At 41.3% G+C, this 22,742-nt stretch overlaps 1 protein-coding gene across 11 annotated transcripts in view; it reads right to left on the bottom strand.

The window, feature by feature from the left end:
* Positions 1 to 22,742, bottom strand: part of syne1a (spectrin repeat containing, nuclear envelope 1a) — a 154,950-nt gene that overhangs the window by 10,363 nt on the left and 121,845 nt on the right. For 8 of the 11 annotated variants that reach the window (XM_015031270.1, XM_015031279.1, XM_015031275.1 and 5 more), the window contains 30 exons: positions 17,836 to 17,964; positions 17,541 to 17,714; positions 17,188 to 17,403; positions 16,984 to 17,085; positions 16,788 to 16,907; positions 16,497 to 16,697; positions 16,228 to 16,401; positions 15,997 to 16,128; positions 15,102 to 15,298; positions 14,693 to 14,825; positions 14,408 to 14,590; positions 14,161 to 14,310; positions 13,899 to 14,075; positions 13,661 to 13,816; positions 13,424 to 13,579; positions 13,159 to 13,329; positions 12,937 to 13,070; positions 12,651 to 12,855; positions 10,711 to 10,893; positions 10,452 to 10,598; positions 10,188 to 10,342; positions 9,188 to 9,335; positions 8,670 to 8,764; positions 8,352 to 8,586; positions 7,948 to 8,199; positions 6,647 to 6,772; positions 5,491 to 5,646; positions 3,649 to 3,807; positions 3,248 to 3,414; positions 879 to 1,041 (listed from right to left, as the gene is read on the bottom strand). In XM_015031270.1, the coding sequence (XP_014886756.1) occupies positions 879 to 1,041; positions 3,248 to 3,414; positions 3,649 to 3,807; positions 5,491 to 5,646; positions 6,647 to 6,772; positions 7,948 to 8,199; positions 8,352 to 8,586; positions 8,670 to 8,764; positions 9,188 to 9,335; positions 10,188 to 10,342; positions 10,452 to 10,598; positions 10,711 to 10,893; positions 12,651 to 12,855; positions 12,937 to 13,070; positions 13,159 to 13,329; positions 13,424 to 13,579; positions 13,661 to 13,816; positions 13,899 to 14,075; positions 14,161 to 14,310; positions 14,408 to 14,590; positions 14,693 to 14,825; positions 15,102 to 15,298; positions 15,997 to 16,128; positions 16,228 to 16,401; positions 16,497 to 16,697; positions 16,788 to 16,907; positions 16,984 to 17,085; positions 17,188 to 17,403; positions 17,541 to 17,714; positions 17,836 to 17,964 (4,896 nt within the window). The remainder of the gene's footprint in view (positions 1 to 878; positions 1,042 to 3,247; positions 3,415 to 3,648; positions 3,808 to 5,490; positions 5,647 to 6,646; positions 6,773 to 7,947; positions 8,200 to 8,351; positions 8,587 to 8,669; positions 8,765 to 9,187; positions 9,336 to 10,187; positions 10,343 to 10,451; positions 10,599 to 10,710; positions 10,894 to 12,650; positions 12,856 to 12,936; positions 13,071 to 13,158; positions 13,330 to 13,423; positions 13,580 to 13,660; positions 13,817 to 13,898; positions 14,076 to 14,160; positions 14,311 to 14,407; positions 14,591 to 14,692; positions 14,826 to 15,101; positions 15,299 to 15,996; positions 16,129 to 16,227; positions 16,402 to 16,496; positions 16,698 to 16,787; positions 16,908 to 16,983; positions 17,086 to 17,187; positions 17,404 to 17,540; positions 17,715 to 17,835; positions 17,965 to 22,742) is intronic. The other 3 variants (XM_015031276.1, XM_015031274.1, XM_015031280.1) reach the window with 1 other exon arrangement.

Here is a 22,742-nt window from a genome sequence, read left to right as displayed (position 1 = left end):
TATTTTTTTTGCTGTGCTGCACATTCCTTTTTTAGTAGAAAAACAAACAAACAAACAAAAAAAGATCTTCAGAGAGTAAAGAAGAAGAGCAATCTGCGTGTTGACCTGACAGTCCGGTAGACTTGAACCAAAATTGCAATATTTGTTCCATTTTCAGCTGGTGTGGTTCACTTTCACACTGCACGAATTATAAAAAAAAACCTGTCCCCCCTGTTCCCACTACAGGTGAAATTTCACCCTTTCACCTGTGGTGGCGCTGCACCAAGACCCGTTTAAGGAAACAACACAGCAACCTCTGAAGAAGACCAGCGCAACTTACCTTCTGCGCTGTCAGATTTTTGCGGTTGTAGGATTTCTCTTTTGTGTTTGGTAAAACACTACGAGCCATTTCTCCCGCTGGCATTTGTTTTGTTTCTTTTTACCCAGGATGCCTTGCGCTGTCGTTCACTTCCTGCTTTTTGGAGCAGTCTCTGGTCTGCTTACTTCCACACCTCAACAAATTGAACCTGACTTTCAAGACAAGCAAACTTTGATTGACTTTGTTTGATTAAGTTTGGACAAAACAGGGCTGGTGTGAACGCATTGCAACCAAAGAGGAAGGAGGTTAGTGGGTTCTGACCGACGCGTCCAGATTTAGAGCAGAATCTTGGCAGCAGAACACGAGTCATGTGCCGTACTGTCTCGCAACTTAATCCACTGCATTTGACTCGCGTGCTCCTGGTTGAATTTATTCTTAGTGAAAATACAAACGATTAAACTCCATTTCTGTTCATTTGTGTTCACACGGGTGCTGCAAATTTCCCACATACTGATAAAGTTTTCCCCAAATGCTTCAAACTAAAATGCAGAATAAGAAAGTTATGTTAAAATCCGCTTGCCTGCTGCTGGTTGAGTTTCCTCTGGATCTCCTGCTTGTCGCAGGTTTCGTAGACGATCGGCCGGGAGAGATCGGTCTCGATGTGGGAGAGCCAGGATCGAAGGCTGCTCATGTTTTTGTCCAGCTGCTGCACCGCCACCAGGGTCTCCCGCAGCTTTTTCACCCTGATCCAGGAGCAGATTCGGCAATTAAAACATGGGACGACTCCAAAAGCAAATTAGATGGGAATATTTCCAGTGAATCAGGTCAAATTGATGTTGTCCTTAGGATTAGTAGTTTTTAATTTAACTAAAAACAGACTAAATTAAGCCACAAAGAGAGCTTTTCTGTATTACTATGGCGGATGTTTCATGTCTGGTGAAGTGATTTCACCTTAAATAAAACCCTCGATATTATAGTGATCATTTTGGATCTGCTAATGCCAGATTAGCTTGGTCAGCAAGCATCAACCCTGCAAAGTCTGCATAGCAACTTTTACCAGGTATAATCTGCATCTTTCCACCAAATATCCAAAACTTTAATCAGATTCTAAGAACTGGTGCATGCAGCTGGTGGTAACACAGGACTGAATGTCATATTTTGAGGACATTTGTTTGCCATTTGCATTTGCATCAGCTGCATGCAGCCTCTCGAAATTCCTAAACCTGCTTGGCATGTGGCAGTGACAGTAGCACCGTTGAAAGGAATTTAAAATAACTTCACACATTCTCAAAGACTCTTTGAATAATCCTAATTTTTACAAATATTTCCCTTTATTTGCATGTTGCAGATGGTTGGAAATCCTCATTACAAACAGCAGCTCAGATGTGATAGAAGCCGGACAAAGACGCCGATTTCTCACGAACGTGAAAAGCAAACATTTCCCACTATATGCCGAGTTATTGGCTTAACAAAGTCAAGGACATTATTCTTAATCATTACAATAATAAGTAGCTTTGTTTCCTTTGTAAATCTTAAAAATCCTCCTGCCTGTTGACATCGCAGTCGCACTCTGGCAGATCCTCCTCGCTGGGACATCCTGCCATATTATCCGCCTCAAAATCCAAAACCATGGGGGGGGGGAGCAAAGTTCTCAAAGACAACAGTGAAGTTAGGAAGTCAATATCCGAACGCTCCTCTGTTTATCTGCAAGCTCCACATGGGAGTTTGTCTAAACTGGGGCAGCAGGTAGAGGCGGGGAGACAAAAGTGTGTGACTTATCTACTGTTGCTCTCCAAGGTTAAAAAAAGAAAACCCCAAACAGGCCAATGTGTGTGTGTGTGTATGTGTGTGTGTGCGTGCGCACGTGTGTGTGAGTCTCTGAGAGTGACAAGTGTGGCTGTTTCTAAAAACAGCCGTACAGTCAGAAGCATGTGCTGCAGAGCTGAACTGTGTGGAAATATAAAACACAAGCTACACACCGACTGAGTGTGAACATAAGTAGAGGCTCTGTGAGAGTGGACACTGAGCTACCATATAAAATATATGCTAAAAAAAACAAATCATGCTTGCAAGAAAATGGCAAAAATATTCTTGTATCTTCTAAATTCTAGATTTTCTTTCTGAAATGACAAAAGAAAAATATGGATTTCTGCAAACTTAAAGCAGAAATGCAATTGTTTTCTCCAAACGGAGGATATTAAAGACAAAGGGAGTGCAGCTGCTTGTGTGAGGTCACCAACAGTCCTCTGCTTTCTTTCTTCCTCCAGTGTCGCCCCAGAGGGCGACAGCTGAGGAAGGCAGCTGGGAGAGCTGCAGTCAAAGTTTGGGTCGGGTCATTTTGCAGCGCAGGAGGAGGAGGAGTCTGTCTGTCGCATGCCTTACAGATTCAAAGCAACGTAAAATCCACAAATTCTCTAATCTTTCAAGGGCTTCTGAGTTATTTTACATTACAATCTGAAATCTGTTTCTGAAGAAATTTGGTTGTGTAGGATTATCAGCAGATGAATCGTCTCCAAAACTTCATTTCATGCATATTTTTTTTTTTTAAATCTGAAACTACTTTATCTCAATTTTAAAGTTACATACGATCCCACTAAGACACATCCATAAAGCATGAAAAAGTTCAAGTTGAGTGAATATTTATGCAACACATTTTTCAAAACATTCCATCCCAGGAATACTCGCCAAGTGACAAAAAGGTCACAAAAGAAAAACCTTTGAGAAATCATGTTACATTGTTCTCTCCCAAGAGACTGGATGTCCCAGTGACCCCAGGAAGGAAGTGAGGAAATGCCTCAGCAGCAGGATTGTGAGAAATAAAATCCCACAATCACTGAGTGAAAAGCATCTGCTTCCCCAACTACCAGAGCTCATAAAAAGTTATTACTATTAGATTTTCATTGACTAACACACAAAAAAAGAGTGCATGAGGGTGTATTGTAAACCCACCTGGCAGCAATAAGGTCCAGCAGGTGCTGCCAGCGCTCACTGACTTTGCTGAGTTTGTGCTGGATCTCAGCCGCCTTGCTGTCCTGGCTGGCTCTGGCCAGGCGCTCGCCCATCATCTGTAGCTGCTGCTTGTTTTCCTGAGCGACGCTGATCTCCTCTTGGTAGTCCTGACGAACAAACACCAAGCAGCTTATATTAGGTAAAGCCTTCTCATGCTCTGAAAAGTATTACTATGTACAGTACTGGGAAAAGTATGCAGCTCCTGTTTTCTTTTTTTGTTGTTGTTGTTGTTGTCTTGTTTTGCTTTTCAGCTCTCTTTAATGTTTCAGATCAAACACATTTTAAGCGGTCTTTAAGAGGACAAATACATTTCATGGGTAGCGGGTATTTTTAGAAATTACCTTGCGCAGCTTTTCAATCATCTCTTCAATGCTGATGTCTCCATTCTGAGAGACTTTGCTCTCCATCTGTGTGAGCCACTCACACAGCTCCTTGTTCTTCTCATTGAAAACGGCCCACTCATTCAACTTCTCGCTCACCTGCTGCCTGCGCAGGGAAAGCTGAGGGAATAACGGCGGAGAAAGTACTGATTAATGGTTTGACAGAAAAAATATTAACGAAAGAATTGGCTTTCTTAGAGAGCAACGTGATGCTTGGAGCAATAATTTATTTAAATTTTAATTCTTGAAACGTTGCTCAGTGTAACCTAAACAGCCCATCCCAGTGAAGCTACTGGATCTTGTGACGCCTGCGGTGTTGGGAATAAATGTGATTAAGTCAGGACAGCTGAGCTCAGTGTCTGCAAACAGCTGTTCTCACTTTCTATTTCCAATAAGGAGTGGTTTGAGTGGGAATTTATTGAGGACACCAACCCAAACATATTTAAACATACTTTTCAATTATATGCCCACGATATTATTTTACACATTAACGTTGGGTCAGAATATTTTTCTGATATTGTGATGCTTTAATAAATGTCAGGCAAATGTGTTGATGGTCATCAGAGGAAAAGCCTGGACTGCTAACAGCGTTTCATTCAGTTTATGATTCTCCGTGGGAGATGGGAGAAATTGAGACATTGAGGCTCCTTAGATTGTCAGCAATGCTATTTGAAGAACTGTTGGAAAAAAAGCGTAATGTATTTTATTTAATTTTTTACAATTTTTCGTTTGGATGTGATTTAGTTTTTTGCAATATTTGGAGGACTAGATGAAAAGTCCAATTTATTGTAACCAAACGCCCAAATTTGGATTCCCTGCAGAGAAAATTTAGATGTAAATCAGCAGCTAACAGTGAGCACAACTGAGGAAGTTAAAAACGTTTCTCTTACAGATCGTCTTTGCTAATGAAACAACTCAGACTTTTACATATTCAATCTTTACACCTTGCAGGCAGACAGGAGCAGCAGACAGTGAGACAACTCATAACGTTACATGGTTTAATCCGTGAAACATTTCTCCTCTTGAACAGTTAATTGTGGAGTTCCTCAAGGGTCAATTTTAGAACCTTTTCATTTCACTTTTATATGCTTCCCTCTGACAATGCCAATCTTAAAACCGTTTTATTTCACCTTTATGAAAGTCAAAAGGAGATCTACAAGTCCTTGAATCACGACAAGAGCTTGAGATTGTGATTTTGGTGCACAAAACATATCTATAAGTTGTAACTGGCTTCATATGGTGGTTATTATTTAATTATCAGGTGTTATCTTTGGCCAAAAATGAAAACTGCAGGAGGTTTGAGGTTAGAGCTTATAGCAAAGAACCATTTATAAGATATAATGTATTTTTTCTAAAAACAACTTCATTTTGTGTTGACCCATCTGATGCTCATACCGAATTCGGCAGACGTTTTTTTACAAATGCACTCCTGTGTTGCCTTTGCAACAAAGCTTTTAGATAACTGAAATTAAAATTAGTTTGATTTTTTTTTCTAAATTTGAATTGTTTCTTACAATCATTTAAATATAGTCACATTATTTCAATTCTCTTAGCTTTTCTTTTGATTTTAGATACTGTAAGTGATTCAACTTTTGCAGTAAGAGCTCGTAAGCTTTCAACTATTGCACCCTTCTCACTTGATTTGTTCAAAATCCATCTCAAAATCCAATCATTTATTTAAGCTTTTAGTCCTACTTTGCTTAATAAGTCGCTTTAATTAAGAACATCCCAAAGTAGGAATTAATTAAAGCTACTAAAAGCTTATTAACTGGGCAGACTAAATGTTTGTTGTGCGCATCCTACCTGGTGGCAAACCTCCTCCCACTGACGCCACAGCAGCTGCAGGCGTTCCTGTAAGACTGTGACATCATCAGCGCTGACCAAACCCTCCAAGGAATCCCTCAGCCTGAACAAGGAAGTAAGGTCATCAGTCCATCCCTCCCCGCTGCTCTCCAGCTCCTGAATCCATGGCAGAAAAAACAGAGAAGCAAAGCCATTGCTGGAGACCTTCCTGTGTTTTGGGGTTTTATTCATCCATCATCGGCAGCCAGAATCCACCCAGAGCAAAGAGTCTCAGCTGTAGCAAAACCAGAAGCGACGTCAAACCAGCGAAACAGCAAACAGACGAGTTATTTAGATTTTTGCACAGCAGCGTCTAACCTTGAGTTGAAATTAAATCTCTACATTCGATTGCGAAAGCAGGACACGGCAAACAGAGCCTTCTAACCTTGTACGTCCTCCTCCTCCTCCTCCCTCGTCACTGTGACGGTTCTGCTGCGCTGTAATCATTTGTGGACCTGGAGAATGTCTCCATTACGCAACACACGCACAAAAGGGAGCATACATTCACCCCCACAGAACCAGGGATGCTCTCTCTTTCCTTCTCTCTCCTGCTCACGCAATCATTCCCTTTCTTCCTCCCTGCCCCCTCTCTCTCTCTCTCCCTCTGTCTCTCTCTCTCCTCAGCTGATGCTATGTGCTGCTGCACACACACCCTTCTTCCTCCTCCTCCTCCTCCTCCTCCTCCCCTGAGGAGCTGAGGACGTGCCGTGCATCAAACATAACTGCAGATGCTGACCACCGGCTGAACAAGAGCCGAATATCATTGATTTTTACAGAAAGAAATTTGCAAGAGCAGATTAAAAAAAAATATATATATATACATATATTTTATATACAAAAATGTCTTTTAAACGTGTTACGGATTAGAAATGCAAGGTCACTAATCAAAAATAAAAGCAATCTCATTAAACACATGCAAGGTCACATGATTGCTAACAGATGGATAAAGTTTTTTTCTGTTTATCTGTCCAGGCAGCACGTCGGATTACAGAGGTAACAAGAGGACAAGTCTGAGTCTGAAGGTTTGTGTGTAAACATGTGATTACTGAAGGAGGAAAGAGATGGAAGAAGAAAATGCAACTATAAATTGAGAGAAAAGGAGAAAACGAGTCCTCACCTTGCACCTGATTTGCTCGGAGTGCAGTTCCTCATGATGCTCCGGGAGCGCCGCCGACAGCTTTCTCTTAAAGGCCCGCAGCTTCTCCAGCGACACGTCGATGCCCTTCTCGCACAGCTCCCAGTTCTGCACAAACACACGCCACAAGAATTAGAGCAGAAAACCCGACATCCGCACAAGCTGCAGGATGCTCAGAGACGTTATGAATTATTCCTGCTACTTTGTCAGCAGCATCGACAAACTACGCTGCAAGCAAATGTGTCCCTGAAAAGAGTGACGCGGGGACTGTTGCAGCAAACTAAGTGGGGAATTAAGAGAGTTAAATAACAAAAGAAGGTAATTCTGCTTCAAATAGATTAGTCTGTGGCTATTTTTAAAGTAGTCCAAATGAGGAATTAAACAAACACGGTTAGAGATTCAGCTCAAAAAACCTAAATCAACAATCCCAGTTAAAAACAATTAATTAGTTTGTTATACGTCTCCTGTGGGAAGATTAAATACACTCATTACTGGCATGAATATTGATCCCTTTCACTTGGAAAGCTGCAGAGGAACTGCACAGTTTTGTAGTCAGAAACAAGTTTCCTCCATAATTTCTTAGTGGGATCATTGAGTCAGATAGTTGACACTTGGACACAATTGGTTGTTCTCACCTGGACTGAAATGTGTAAAACCTACATGGTTGAAACAAATGGAGAGACGACACACTGAGCTATTTGCAAAAATGAATTTAAAAAGCGTCCGCACGATAATGTGGGGCTGTTTCAGTGGTGCACAAATGCACTTTCTGTGCAAAGCTCAAGTAAAAAGTAAGAAAAACGAGGCAGGCTCATTGATCTCGGAGGTGTAACTGCACCTCCAAATTAAGACAAATGTGCATTTCGGTGAATGGAGTAAACCGATGGAGCAGTTTAGATGAGGAGTTGAAAGAATTATCCATCAATCAATTCAATATACACCATGAGAAAAAGAAATAAAACCTCATACACTTCTGAGAATGATATATTGTCTGTAACGTAATCGTTAATTTAATGTATTTGGCCATAAAAATTTATGTTGTAATTATTGAGAAGGAGGCAGGTTTGTACAAGATTTTTTCTTGTTCCTGTTCCCTTTTCACTCGTGTATAGTTTGTGAAATAACGATGAAATTTGTTATATCGGGTGAATAAATTGATTCACTGAAGCATGTTGGACACACAGCTCAGCGACTGCGCAACCTGTACGACTGGTATTTTGAATTCTATAAACGTATCATCAAGCAGAATGAAGCGTCACTGTTTTTCATTTGCGAATCCAGACCTTAAGCAAGCCATGTAGCTCCTTCTTCTGCTCATTTAGGCGGTCGTGGGCGTGCTTCCACCTGTCGTGGATCTCCATGAGCTCCGTCTGCAGAGTGGACTCCGCCCTGACGTCAGCCGACAGCAGCAGGCTCCTGCCGGCCTCCACCGTCAGGATGTAGACGCCTTGCTGCCGCTGAAGCACTCGCTCCCTGAGCTGGAGGAGCGGGGACAGAGACAGAGGACAGAGCAGGTTCAGGTTTACTAAGGGGCTCTAAGGTTGGAGTCGAGATAAAGACTTAGGGTTTATATCTGATCTGCATTTCTCTGTGGGGTTCATTTACGTTTCTGCTGTATTTCAAAGATGCAAACTGCTGCAGACGTTTAAAAAAAAAATATATAGTACAACTTCAGTCAGTGACGTACCTGTATCTGACCCAGCAGGCTTCGGGCCTCCTGCAGGGCCACCGGTTCTCCTGGCTGATGTACGTCTGGATCGCGAGTCACTTCCTGGAGCCACCGCCGCAGCTTCTCCGACGTCTCCTGGTAGTTCTGCCACTGTCGCACCAGACTGTCGATGATGCCTCTCCGCTGCTGAGCCCGCCGCACCACACACTGCCACTGGTTGCTCAGCAGAGCCAGTTTCACGCTGAAGTCGTCGCTGTTTCAGGGCGAAGAGTGACAACCGTAATGTGAGATTTCGCTCCACGAAGTGGGAAATTACCGGGTGTTTGTGGCATCGACCTGTCATCCACTTGACCCAAGTCCAGCAGCCGATGGCCGTCGCTGATGATGGAGTAAAGGATCTGCTGTCTGCTGAACATCTCTGCCTGGAACAACTGCAAGTTCAGGAATATTGTTGAAGTACTGCACACAATACATACACACATACAGCAGCTTCTAAAAGTATTTATACACCTGGAATGTTTTAAAATTATATTAGGAGGGGAAATTTTATCATGCTGCTAGTAATAAGTGCCAAACTGTGTCTTTCATTGTTGTTCTAATAATGACATTAAAATGTATTTATTTCTACTTTTTATTATCTGTGTAAAATGCCGTGTGTGATTATAGTCAAAGTGTTTTTAAGTGTAGAAGACTTAAAAACAGATGTTCACAGACCTTCACTGAATACAGACACCAAACCCATACGGAGCTTAACATAAAATCCCAATTGAATACGTTGCAAGTCTGTCGTTATAATGTGACAAAAAATAATAATAAAAAAAGAAAAACATTGAGGAAAACTAGAAATGTCCAACCTCGTGGTCCCTCTGCTGCTCCAACAGACTCTGGTAGTTTCCTGAAATCTCTGCAGCCAGTTTCTTCTCAGTCTGAGAGAGGAAATCCATCCAGGCTTCGCATTTCTGGAGGAAACTCTGCTGCTGCAGCAACACTGACTGCAGTTTACTGGAGACAACAGAAAGGACAAACGCACTGAAATTAAAATGAACCGTTTATTTGACCTGTCTGCGAATTTGTTGGGAATTGTAGTGCCGAGTGTTAAACCATCTCTCATTTTTCTCTACTTTGTTTCCAGTCAAATTTTGTAAACCGCAAACATTTATCATGGTCTACATCAATGGCTCGTTGGATGTTTTTTTGAGATCTTAAAAAATTAGATTTTACGCCTAAAAAAAAAAAAAAAAAAATTATATTCATTCCTGGCATCTAACCTTGACAGCATATTATGCAGTGTTCTTTTTTTAAATAGGTAAGAAAATATTTATTTTGAGACAAAAAAGTAGGCCATACTGTATAAAAAAACAAATAAATAAGTCACCAAGTAAAAGAAGGACACAGCCATCTCAAACAGCAAATTAGGGAAAGTGGAGGACAAGAGAAGAAGTACAAAGCATAAAAATGTCATCTACAACTTACTCTAATTAGTACCTTCATGTGAATCTGGATGCTTCTATTTGCTTTCCACCTTCCTGCTGTTACACATTAATTTCCTATTTGAGGGAGAATGAGGGATATTTCTCTTATGGCTAAAATAAAGCAAATACCTGAAACATGACCCGAGTTATTTGCCATCTGGCCTGTTTTGCATGACTGCCAAGTCAAAGTTAGGTAACTAAATAAATAAAAAAAAAACATGCCTGGTAATGGACAAAAAAAAAAAAAAAAAGCTGTAAAAGTGCAACAAAAGAGTCACAAAGCCCATAAAAGCCTGAAAACCTGATCTTTGGCTGAAGTATAAAAAAAATTTACGTTTCTAAAGCTACAGCAACCTAATGTGACAGCAAATGTTTTGGTTACCTGAACCTCTCTGTGAGGTGAGCAGAGTGAGCGGTCCAGGCTCTGTTGAGACTCTGAACCCGTTTAACATCTCTGTCACTGACCGGTAGTCGGTACACCAACTCATTGACACGCTCCAGGTCTGGAGACAGGCTGCTCAGCTGCAGGAGCTGTGCCTATGAAAAACATTGATCATTTAAAAAAAAAAAAAAAACAGAATAAATAATAACACAACAATATAGACAAACACTGAATAAATTCTAGCCGTGACAGGAGTGTTTGTACCTTGAGTCTTTCTATGCATGTCTGCACCACAGTGAGGTCCGGTGAACCAACTGGGTCAGACTCCTGCAGCACCTCCTCCGCCTCTTTCGCCTTACATATCAATGCGTCCAGCTGCTCTCTGAAGCCCTCGCAGGCTTGGGAGTCGCACTGTGAGCAGACCGACACATGGTGAATAAAACACAATAAGATCGCAGCTTTTTAACCCACCCCCCACATATCAGGGGTCAACAAACTCTCCAGACAATCCCTGCTAGCCGACCTGCAGTACTTCTTTCTGCCTGTTGAGGGCGTGCTCTAGCGCTGCCAGGCGATGAGCAAGCTGCAGATGGTCAGATTTGAGCGACGCAGAGGAGGAGGCCTCAACTTGGCTCTTCAGCTGGTCCTCTAACGCCTGCAGCTGCTGGAGGGACTGCTGCACCGAGTCTTGGTCGTTGAGGCAATCCTGCCATAAAACAAGAGGAAAAACAAACAGTGGCAGTTTTTTAATGTTTAAGCTTCCAAGAATTTGATGAGAGAAGCATCTCACAACTCAAAAAAAAAAAAAAAAAAAATATATATATATATATATATATATATATATATATAAGCTAAGTATGACAAAAAAAGTACATACAATGATATGATTCTGTTGAATTTTGGCAAACAGCAAAGAGAGACAGTTTTAAAAAGCCGCTGCAACAGCATTAAATTCTTTGCCACTTTGTCTAGCAACGGTCTGCATCAGTGATCCTCTCTCAGACAGTCTGCTCCAACAATTAAGACTGTGACATTACACCCCGACACGCCCAGCATGACGCTCGGGGATCCCTGTAGTGTAAATCACAGGCTCGTCTTTCTCTTTGCGGCTTCACTCTGAAAGGGCTTTTGTGCCGACCGGGCAGAGAGTTTACGTTCAAGCGGCGCAAAAGAACAGGCCGCAATTTGGTTTTCATTTGCGGGAGCAGAATCTTTGTGCAGAGCAGCAGGGAGCCGACAGGACCTTCGACGAGCGTCATGCCGATTCTTTACAGAGGAGCGAGTGAGCAAGAGAAAAACGTCTCGGTCTCACACTTTGATTTCTTTGCGAAACTCTTTTTATACGCCTGAATCTTTTTCCACATTTTGCTACATTCCAAGCACGCATTCGGTGTTTTATATGACAATTTTATGTTATAGACCAACAAAAGCGCACTGTTGAGAAGTGGAAGGGTAATGTTGCGTGGTTTCTATTGTTTTTACAAACAAAAATTTGAAAAGTGTGGCATGAATTTGTTTTCAAGTGGTAGAAATTCCTTTTGCTGTAAGACTTTTGGGAAATATCTCTGGTTGTACATTTAGAAAAGCTCGAGTGGAAACATCCACCGCAGTCTTGCATTCCCACAGCATGATGATGCCACCACTGGGTTTATAATGGGTGTGGTGTGTTTACAGTTGTGCAGTGTTACTTTTCCAGTAGTTCAATATTTAGTTTTTTTTTATTTCAACTAACCAGAACCCTTTCAACGACATCTTAACTTTCCACATCACTCACTAATTTCCTCTAACAAACACCTGAGGCCTGCGTAGAACATCTGGATTAACACTTAGGTTAAATTAAACACATCTGTAAGATACTTGAGTTTATTTAGGACAGTGGTTCTTAACCTTTTTTGAGGTACCGAACCCCCCAGTTTCATATGCGCATTCACCGATCCTCCCCCTCCCCCGACACAGAAAATAATTTGCGGTATTCTGATTTATTAATGTAATTATGTTAGTTGTATTCCCCCCCCCACGCCACTAGAGGCAGTACCAACCCCGAAAAGATGTGACTAAGGAGCAGATTTAGACTATAGAATTTGGTAAAAACTGAGCTTTACTGAAGTAATTAAAGACACAAGTTCAAATCCATGCTGAGAGTGGAGCTCCTTCCCGCAGCACTGATTGGCTCAGCAATGTAACGTGATCCTCTGGAGCGAGTGATGGCGAAACGGGGCATCATCACGACTTTACACAGTGCGTCTTTACCTCCGCGGCAGAGGCTCCGCCGAATCCCTGAGACCGACTCATCGAACCACTGGGGTTCGATCGAACCCAGGTTAAGAACCACTGCTTTAGGAACATCAGAGTAAAGTGAGCTGAAAACAAATGCACACCAAATCAAAACATTTTTGAAACCAAGCATCCTGCTGTGTTTGTGTAGCTGTAACTTGGATTCTGTATTGTTGTTGCCTGACTTACGTTGCAGTCCTTTACCCAGGCGCTGCTCTCCTCCTCTGTGATCTCTCTGTCGGTGGCGCTCCTCAGCAGACGATCTGCACGTTCTTCCTGCTTCTGAACCGCCTTGACACACTGGCTGTACGCCGACCTGTAGCCCTGCCACAGACCCAGCAGGGACTTGCTGCTCCTCAGCTGCTCGGAGATCTGCTCCAGTAGTTGATTCCACCTTAAGCGGAGAATAAAAAAAGGCTGACGTCAGCTGCGGTTTAGCCCTAAAGTGATCCACGTAGGTATTTCTTATCACTACCTGGCGTTAACATCCTGGAGGGCTCTGTTGAGCGTTTCAGCCACAGATGGGTGACTCTCGGTCAGCAGCTGGTGCGTTATGGAGCCAAACTTTCTCAAACTGCTCTCCTGTTTATCCATCTCCTCTTGCAAACTCTGTGATGCAGACATAGAAAAAGATTTTTAAACAGAGGTGTCTCACTTTTTTTTAGAAAAAGAGCAGTGAAATTTCTGCCATCCTCACCTCTAGACTTTCCACCTGCTGCTGCACTGCCTCCAACGACCCGTTCAGGAGGTGCAGCCTGGACACAGAGTACCTCCCCTCCATCAGGTAGCCACTAATCTCCTCTGAAGCTCGTCGGTACAGAATCCACTGCTCCAGAACTGACCGCAAATTCACTTTTATCTGACTAATCTGGTATGGGAAAAAAAAAAGGACAAAATTTATATATGTGTGGTAAAATTAAGCAAATGAGCAAATGAGACAAAATGATATAAAAGAAGCTCACCATGTGGTCCAAATGAGCCCAGGACTGGTTCAGTCCTTTAAGGGTTTCCTTCACAACCGAACAGGCATCTCCTTTCTTATCCTGGATCAGAGCGTTTCCTCTTTCCTCTGCTTTCTCTACATCCTTCTCTTTTTCCTTCACTAATTGCTCCCACTCCTGTTTACAATGATCAGTTTCTAAAATGAATCCTTTTAAAAGTACATTCGATGTGCTGCAACAGGAGCACAGTGCACCAACCTGACAGTCTTTGAGTGCGTTCTGCACCGATGCTACGTCCTCTATCCGCGGTTTCTTCTTTAACTTCTCCTCCTGAAGCGTGAGCCAGGTTTTCAAAGCCTGAACTCCATTCTCGTGCTCTAACCAACTTTCCAAAAGTCCTTCCAATATCTGAATCTGAAACACGATCCCAAAAAGCATTTCACAACTTAGACGTGACAGATCAGAATAATCTTCTAATTCGAAGATGTCGCTCTACCTTTTCAGCGATGAGCCCCTGCAGTATCTGCCATCGTCTGTTCATAGCTCCCAACTTCTCAGCAAAGTCTGTCTTGTCACTGCGCTTCCCTTCTACGTCCTGACTGCTGATCTGCAACACTGACTGGTTCACAAAGTCGACAGTCAGCTGCTTGCAGGTCAGATCTATTCCAAAACCCTGCAAGATAAAGATGAGACATCGTGAGATGGCGATAAAAGACAGTTTAAGTGCTGAAAGCAGGAATACAGGTTGCTCTTTGCACCTTGTACTTCTGTAAGAAGTTCTGGACCATGTCTGAACCGACGGCTCCCGTTATCTTGTCCTGATCTTCCTCTATGATGGTCTCCATCAGGGTGATCCAGCTCATCAGTTCTGTGATAGCGTGTCTTGATGCAAGCTTTTCCATTTGCAACTAAAAGACAAAAGGTGAGAGTTGATAGGAGTGCAAAAAAAAACACACACAAAAAACCCCCAGTGTAATTAACTTGGAAGATGTATAGAAATCAGACCTGATGCAGTTTCTCTTGCACCACCGGGATGCGAGTGAGCAGCTCGGCCCACTGGGTGTCCACCTGGCCCATGGCCGTCCTCAGGCCAGCGGTGTCCACTCTTTTCAGCCGCAGAAGCTGGTTTCCTGTGCTCAGCACGGACGACCGCAACGACGACTTGGCATCCACCTCTTTTGAAAACTCCTGCAAGAGTCGAGGAATATCCAAAATGGAGCTCAAGCAGATTAATAAAACGCACCAGAACGAGTTGTGCATTTTTGGTGTTGATGTGAGAACCTAACTGACCAGGAAGGCAGAGAGGTGGTCTCTGACCGTCTCCAGCTCCTGAGGGACCGTCACCGACTGGGTCGTCCAGAACTCCAGCCTGTCGAGGGCAGACTGCAGCCAGTGCCTCAGCTCTGCTGATTCACTCTGGTACCTTTAATGTAAAAATAAAAACAGGACTTAAGGGAACATTCATCACGTTTAGTTGGATACCTTGAACTTTGCATGTTACAGCTCCAAATATTTGGGTTGGTACTTGATAAACGATTACATACTGGTGCCTAAATGTGGATGGGAAAAAACGCTTTCTACATAAAATCCAGTAAAATACACTGAAGTCTGTGTGGTAAAGTGACAAAACTCGAAACATTTCAATGGATCACTGAAAAAACCCCCAAAGGAATAAAAATCGGCGACAACAGATCCAGACCTGCTCCAGTGTTTGAGCGTCGAGTCGAGACGGTGCAGTTCTTTGTTGACCTTCGTGGTGGAGGAGAGCCAGTGTTCGCCCAGCTGTGTGAGCTGGTTCTCCAGGTCTGAGCAGCTGACTGACAGGAGAAGCCTCTTTCCCTCCTCCAGAACCTGGTACAGCTGGGGCTGATGCTCTGTGAGGCTCGCCTTCAGACGCTACAAATCAGTAAACAAGTCAATTAAATAACCATTAAGTTCTCCTGCACCAGGGATCATTTTTGATCTTAAGATTGATACATGTTCATCTGTGCTGCACAATGCTGATATTGGTGGAAAATCAATTTTTAAAAGCAGAAAGTTTCCAACCTACACTACAAAAAACACAAAATTCCTACCTGGTATTTTTTGTCTAGTTTATCTAGTAAAAATATCTTCGAACACTTGACTAAACTAATGTACAAGTAACATTTCGGCAATATACTGGTATTTTTTTTTTATCAATATTATGGAATTATTAGCAAGCAAGCTACTACGTTTCTGAAAAAATTACTTGTAAGTTAGTTTTATCTTTAAATTGTACTTAAATATTAGCACTAGATCAAAAATACTTCGTAACATTTTGGGTTCTTGCCCAAAATGACAAGAAAAATAGATCTAAAAAAATATTACTGTAACCTTTAGTGTCATTCATGTTTTGGAATCCATTAAAAATGAGAAAACTGCTACAACTAACATTTGTTATAATATCTATATTTTCAAGTATTAGCGGACTCTTTATCATTTTTAGCTAATGTTATTATTAAGAGATACTTTGGAAGGTCTGAAGAGCCACAGGTTGCAGACCTCTCTCTAAAGAGTCATATTAAGTTTTAAGATTGTGAGAGTTTGTGTTATTGTGTATAAAACGAGCTTACCTGATAGAGACTGATTCTCTCAAGAAGCCTCTCCTCCGTCTCCTCAACAAGACCCACAGTGGGGATGCTACACTCTACCGCCTCCAACTGTCTGCACAAAGCCTTATAATCTCCCATGAGTCTGCTCCAGGACTAAAATACAGAAACAGGAGAAAAGGCAGAAAGATATTTCATGACATCTTTACAGTTACGCATCCTAAAGGCGTAGCTGCTTCTAAAAATTACTCTCACCTCCAAAATGCCCTCCAGCTCCACTCCCCTCCTGTGTGCTTGTTTCAGCACATTGTGAGCTAAATTCATGGTCTCCTCCAGGGCTTGGCTTTCCCTCTGTGCAACCAGACTGGACACTTTTCCATAAAGTGTCTGGGTGAGGATCATGTGGCACTCCAGTCCCTGAAAAAACTCCTGCATCCAAGAAGAAATTTTAAAATCTGCTCCAAAAAACAAAACAAACAAACAAACAAAAAAAAATCAGAGTTTGAAACATGTTTTCTCCTTACTTTGTGTTTGTCGAGCAACATCTGGACTTTGCTGACAGAAGCGACGGTCATCTTCTGGTCGGCAGCCATCTTGTCCTGAGCGGTGTCGATCAGGTCGGTGAGATCACGGAGCGCAGCTTCATACTGAGCCTTCAGAGACAGGCTGTGGTTCAGGCTGCTGCGCCTGGAGCCCACCATGAGCACCAGCTCCTCATAGGCATCCTTAAAAAAAAAAAAAAAACACACACCAGGGTGTTAAAGCGTAAAAAACGGTGCAGGTGGAATAAAAAAAAAACGAAGAATAAGGTTTACTTGTAGCTTTAGCAGCTCCTGGTTGGAGGTTTGGTCTGATCTGAGTCCTTCTGCTTTGCTCCTCAGCTCTGTCACTTTCTGCTCAAGCTCTCTGAGGCTGTCCTCCACCTCAGACAATGTCTGCAAGATACATAAGACATTACAATCATGCTGTCCTTTTTTTTTTGTCCTTTTTTATTAGTAGTTCAGAATGTACCTCTAACTGTTTGGATGCAGGTCTGTCTGTTGTTCCAACCATCTTTTGTAGTAAGTGATGTTTACTTTCAGTCAGGGCTGTGAACATCATTCTTAGCTCATTCTGAAAAACACGAGAAGAAAAAAATAAAGTAAGATTAGCAACACAAAAAAAACAAAAAAAAAAAACATAGGAGATGCATTCCAGTTTTACGGTGCTACAGACCTGGAAGGCAGAGTGTTCCTGCAGCGCGTCTCTCATGCCTTCACAATGCTGTTCAAGAGCGGAGTCCAGCAGGCCCATCCGCTCCTGGAGGCCCTCCAACGTGTCCTCCATCAGGGCCCGCTCTTCTCCTCCACACAGACGGCAGACTCCTCCTCCCAGCAGCTCTCTGCTCTGGTTCACCTGTCTTGTTACCTCTTTTAGCTGCTTGCTCAGAGCCTGAGCAGAAATAATAATAACAAAAACAATCCCTCAATTTAGAGAGTGTGCTTTTATTGCAGTCTCCTGTACAAACTAAAATATATGATAAGATATAAAGTGGTTTTTTCTTCTTCTTCTTTTTTTTTTTTTTTTACCTCCAGGTTTGTAAGTTGAGTCTCTGTATCCTCAGAAAGCAGAACGGGACCAGAAAGCAGCTGATTCTCTGCTGAATCCAGCCAGGTGGAGGCCGCAGATACTGCAGCATACAGATCCTGCTGCACTCTTTCTGATCCTAACGACGCTGCGAGCTTACCGTCACCACCTGCTGCCTGTGGCGAAGAATAAATAAGACTATGTGAAGGCTTTTATTTCCTCATTAAAGACAGGAAATATCTGAAGCGATCTGAAGTGAAAAGCGATTTAAACAAAATTGAAATATTAGAGGTTTACCTCTTCTTTAATTCTTTCTAGAGTTTGGCAGCAGGTTTCAAACAACGATCTGGGAGACCCAGGGTCCTGGTCGGGAGCCTCGCTCCTCAGAGCTATGTTTGGACTGGACAGACGGGACCGGTGAAGAACCTGGACATAGAGACACAGTTTTAATAAATTAAAAATTAAAATTAAAAACAGGCCACTTTTTACTACTGAGTATAAGAGCCAGGCTAAAAAAAACCCAACTAATTATGAGAATAAAGTCATGATACTGCAAGAAAAAAAGTAGTGTGACAATGAAGTCAAAATATTACTAGAGAATGAAGTAATTATTTTATAACATCTACAAGAAAACATAAAAAAATTAAATAAGGACATCCTGCATCATTTGATGTTATGAGTTAAACGAATATCAAAAGAAAAAAAAGAGGGAGTCTATATCAAAGAAAGCTGGTCACTTTAGACCTTGACACTATCAGANAATGTATTGACAGTTTGTACAATTGTCCTATTGTATAATGGCTCTTGAAAAAATGTTGGTAAGACTTTATTTGACTGGGTGTGCATAAGACTGATATGATACTGTCATAAATATGACATAACTCCTGTTAGGAACATACCAACAGTGTCATGAAGTGTCATTCAGTAAATAATGACAATTTTAATGAGAATTTGCTTTAAAAGTTGGATGAAAGGTTTTATGTTATGTTTATGACAGTGTCATGTCAGTCTTATGCACACCCCATCAAATAAAGTGTTAACAAAATGGTAAAATATTGAAAGCACAATGTAATTAGTTTCACCTGTAAAGTGTGTTGTAATGGATCCTTCTGTGTTTCGGTAGCCTGATGTGTTTGCACTACTGATGTGTGTATGAAGCATGTAATGTAGAAAGTCTAAAAACAGAATAATAAGACATAAGTAACTAAAAAGTGTACTTCATTAGCAATTATAATAAACCCAAAGTGTATTTGTAGCATACTGTAATCACATTACTAATATATTAAATGTTTTTCCAATATACTTAAAATGCATTCTAAGTATATGTTAAATATAATTCAAGCACTAAAATAGTACACTCAAAACACACTAATCAAGCACGTTTTTAGTACATTAAAAACAGTACACTTAAAGTACACCAAGTACTACTTAAGTTTGTCCCAAAAACGTATGTTGAAGTATGCTTAGTACACTTTAAATAGTGCTTAAATACTACTTAAATACACTAAGCACTAAATTAGTATGTAAAAAAAAGTCACACTTTAAGTATACAAATTCTAAGTATACTTGAAATATACTCATGATTAGTCCTACTAAAAGTATGCTCCCTGGTGGTAGTAACAACCTTTTCAGCATGTCAATGTTCTTCTTAGGCCTCTAATAAGCCATCATTTGATCCAGGTGCGTTAAACCAGGGAGAGAACTAAAACCTGCAGGATGCCGGCCCTCAAGGACTGACTTTGGGGACCTCTGCATTATAATATCAAAAACAGACAATTTCACTATGATGTGATTTTTTTTTTTTACAATAACACACCGTGTTTGATAACAATAATTAAAACTTCTCAATGTTTGACATTGCCTAGCAAAATGTTTTTATGTCAGCCTACATAGCTGCTACATCGATGAGCTCCTTTATGCTATAGTTGGTGATATGTTGTTTGCTGCTGATCATAATCAATTTGTGGCTAAAACAAACATTATTTTTACATCAACTTCTAAGTTATGTGAAAAAATAACTTCTAACTTCTGTTAAAATTGTTTGAAGGCTCAGAATCAGTCCAATACCGGTACCGGTCCACATTCTCAGGGGAGAAAGACTCACCTGGTATAAATTAAAATTTTAGCTATTGGAGTAACGTTTAAGAGAAATTTGTTTAATCAAAAAATGTCATGAATATGTGTGTAGGGCTGCACCGACTGTAGTTTTCTGGCCGGTTACTAATCTTTAAAAAGCCTGACCCGCCGATTTTGATTTTGGCTGATATTAATTTTTTTTGTCTGAAATGTTGCTAAATAAAGCAAGAAAGTCACTAAGTTGTCAACAGTGGGGTGAATATTGTTAACTGCAAATGTGCAGACCTGACCTGGTGGGCCGGTCTGTCAGTCAAACCTCTCACTGCAGAGCAGAAGAGGACAGAGGCTGATCTTTAAACCTTTGCTGACGAAGATAAGATTAGGGGATAATATCAGCTCCACATGTAAGTGTCAGCTGATCACAATACCCCAAAATTAAGGAAATCAGCACCCAGAAATCAACTAGTCGATAAATCAGTTGGCCAATAAATGTATCCTATATTATACCTGTATATAATGTAAACTGCACTGCCAGAGATGCAATAAGTTTATAACAGCAGAATGATCTAATGATCGGACAGCTGATTGCATCGGTCCACAGAACTAGAGAGCCCCAAAACCACATTTTGCTTAGGGCCCCATGGAGGCTTGGGCTGTCCTTGCTAAGCTCCATCCAACTAAGCTCCATTTGCACTGAGCTTCATCCAACTGTGCTTCACTATCACAGGACTTCCCCACCAGTCCAACGGGGATCTGAGGGATTTCTGCTACATTAGATGGTTTGGTGATACTCTGATTCAAAACAAGGGAACTAGTTTGACTTTGGGCCCCTGCCTGTTCCATAGAAGGAGCCCTTGTTTGTTTAAAGCCAAGTTTGGCGGAGAGGTTTTGTGTTGTGGGTTTAGTGTGAGTTAATTCTCCCTGGTTTGATGTCTCGCACACAGTTTCTTTTGCACCAGGACAGCATTGTTTGGATTGGTGCATTGTGGAAACAAATGAGCGTTGTCTCCACTATTCTAACAAAAATTTCCAACTTTTATGAGATTTGCTGATGAAGTGGCTGGGGCTGCTGAAGTTACAGAACTGCCTTTATTTCTTTGGTGGAGCTTCTGTATTGGTTTTCTCTTCTTTGGAAGGATGAGGGTGCTTAACAGGCACATTTCTCTGAAGTTCTGCCTTCAACTGCCTGATCTTCTCTTCCAGTTGCTCTCTTGTATAGACATCTGGTCCTAGTGGGAGAGTGTTGTTAGAGGGCTCTGAGGTGTCATTAATGAAATGAGCCCTGGTATGGACTTTGGTTTAACTTGCTCCCATATGTCACTTTTCTTTCCTTGAAATTGGCTCTTTTTTTCATATGTCCTTATTTTGAACAGTATTTGTGAAAACGTCAAGATGGTATGTGGGCTATAACCTGACTCTTTCAGATGCAGTGTAATTATTAAGGAATCATCCAAACAGCCTCGGAGGAACTGCTGTTATAACTGAGAGTCAAAGTCCTGGTTAGCCACACCACTGCTTTCTATAACTTCCTGTAGCAAAGTTTGAAGTCGACGGAGATAGTCAGACGCCCACTCTCTCTGCAGTGTTCTGCAACAAAGCATGATAGCTTGCTCCCATTAAAGGGAACTCTGAAACAAGACCCATTTTTAGATGCAAAATTCAAAATTCAGATTCATCTGTAAACATGAGCATTTCAATAATTAGGCTTACACAGATTATTATTTAAGTAAACTTAATTCCTGTCTTACTGATCATAAGCTTTCAATTGGGTTCAGGTCAGGTGAAGATAGGGGGCCATGTTTGCCCATCATCTGCCCATCATTACCAGTCTGGACACGTCTGCGTTCTGGTACAGTGGTGGTCGGGTTCTAGCTTGCCTTACCTGTCCATGTCTCCGAGTTCTGAATATCTGGTATTTGTAGTTTGTAGTTTATGCACAGATCTGAAACTTGCACTGAATAAGATGTGAATAAGATGTGTACAGGTTGGGGTAATAGATCTGGTATTGTAGGGGTTCTGATGTGTCTCTAGAAACTGAATATACAGTTTTTCCCCCCTCCCTGTAACATTACCATATGATTTCTCTAATTCTTGAAAATAAGCAACTGGTGAGGCTTGGACTCCAATGAAAAGAGTCACATTTAAAGGCAGGGGTAAGTAAGCTATCGAGTGTCATACGGCGCTGCTGCCCTTCCGTTAGGCAGTGGTGGAGAAAGTATTCAAAAAATTTACTTAAGTAAAAGTACAAATACACAGACAAAAATGTACTCTAGTAAAAGTAAAAGTACTACATTAACATTTTTACTTGAGTAAAAGTTAAAAAGTACTGGCTTTTAAAAATACTTAAGTATTAAAAGTAAAAGTACTTGATTAATGCATTACCTAATCACTAATACAATATCATTAAGTGTACTTATCGTATTTAATTTTAATACATCAGAAATGTGCCATTTTAATGAACAATGTCACAGATAAAGCATGTTTTTATTATGTTTACTCTCTGTAACATAGTTTAGACTTAGATATGTGATTCTATGCATCATAATTTCAGGGATGGAAACATCTTGTCTCCTGTCCTAACATAGCATGAACTTCACTTGTTTTTTTTTTTTTTTTTTTCCCCTAGGGGCTTTTTTTTTGAAAAAAAACCAACAAAAAGGGGACGGAAAGAAGGTGGGTGGGGGAAGACATGCAACCAAGGAGCCACATAGCAGTGTTGTAGTCAAAACAACCCGAGACCAAGTCAAGACCAAGACCAGCGCTCTGCACTACATGACACAATAAAATTAAGTGTACTTATCAAAATTGCTTCTCAAATTGATCTGAAAGATCCACATTCCCATAAAAACACCTAGATGTTAAATACTTAGAGCTGAAATTTATTTAACCACTATCAATTAAAACTCATTTAATTCTGTTTTGCTTTCATGGCTGTGCTACAATCCGCAGAGGTCTCCTGCTATCCCTAGAAAAATAACACCCTGTTGCCCATATTGCCCATGTCAGAAACCACAACTGAAGCATCGTAATTAACGGTAAATAACGTTCAACTATGAACACTGTCCAACGGCGCAACAAGAAACCAAGCAGAAGGAGCACCGTGACTGTTCTCACCCTCCCTCCCACTG

This window comes from Poecilia latipinna, unplaced genomic scaffold, assembly GCF_001443285.1.
Source record: "Poecilia latipinna isolate Pla-1442-1.1 unplaced genomic scaffold, P_latipinna-1.0 Scaffold201, whole genome shotgun sequence".
Classification (NCBI taxonomy): domain Eukaryota; kingdom Metazoa; phylum Chordata; class Actinopteri; order Cyprinodontiformes; family Poeciliidae; genus Poecilia; species Poecilia latipinna.
The sequence above is the reverse complement of the archived record's forward strand: the minus strand, read 5'-3'. Positions and strand labels throughout refer to the sequence as shown.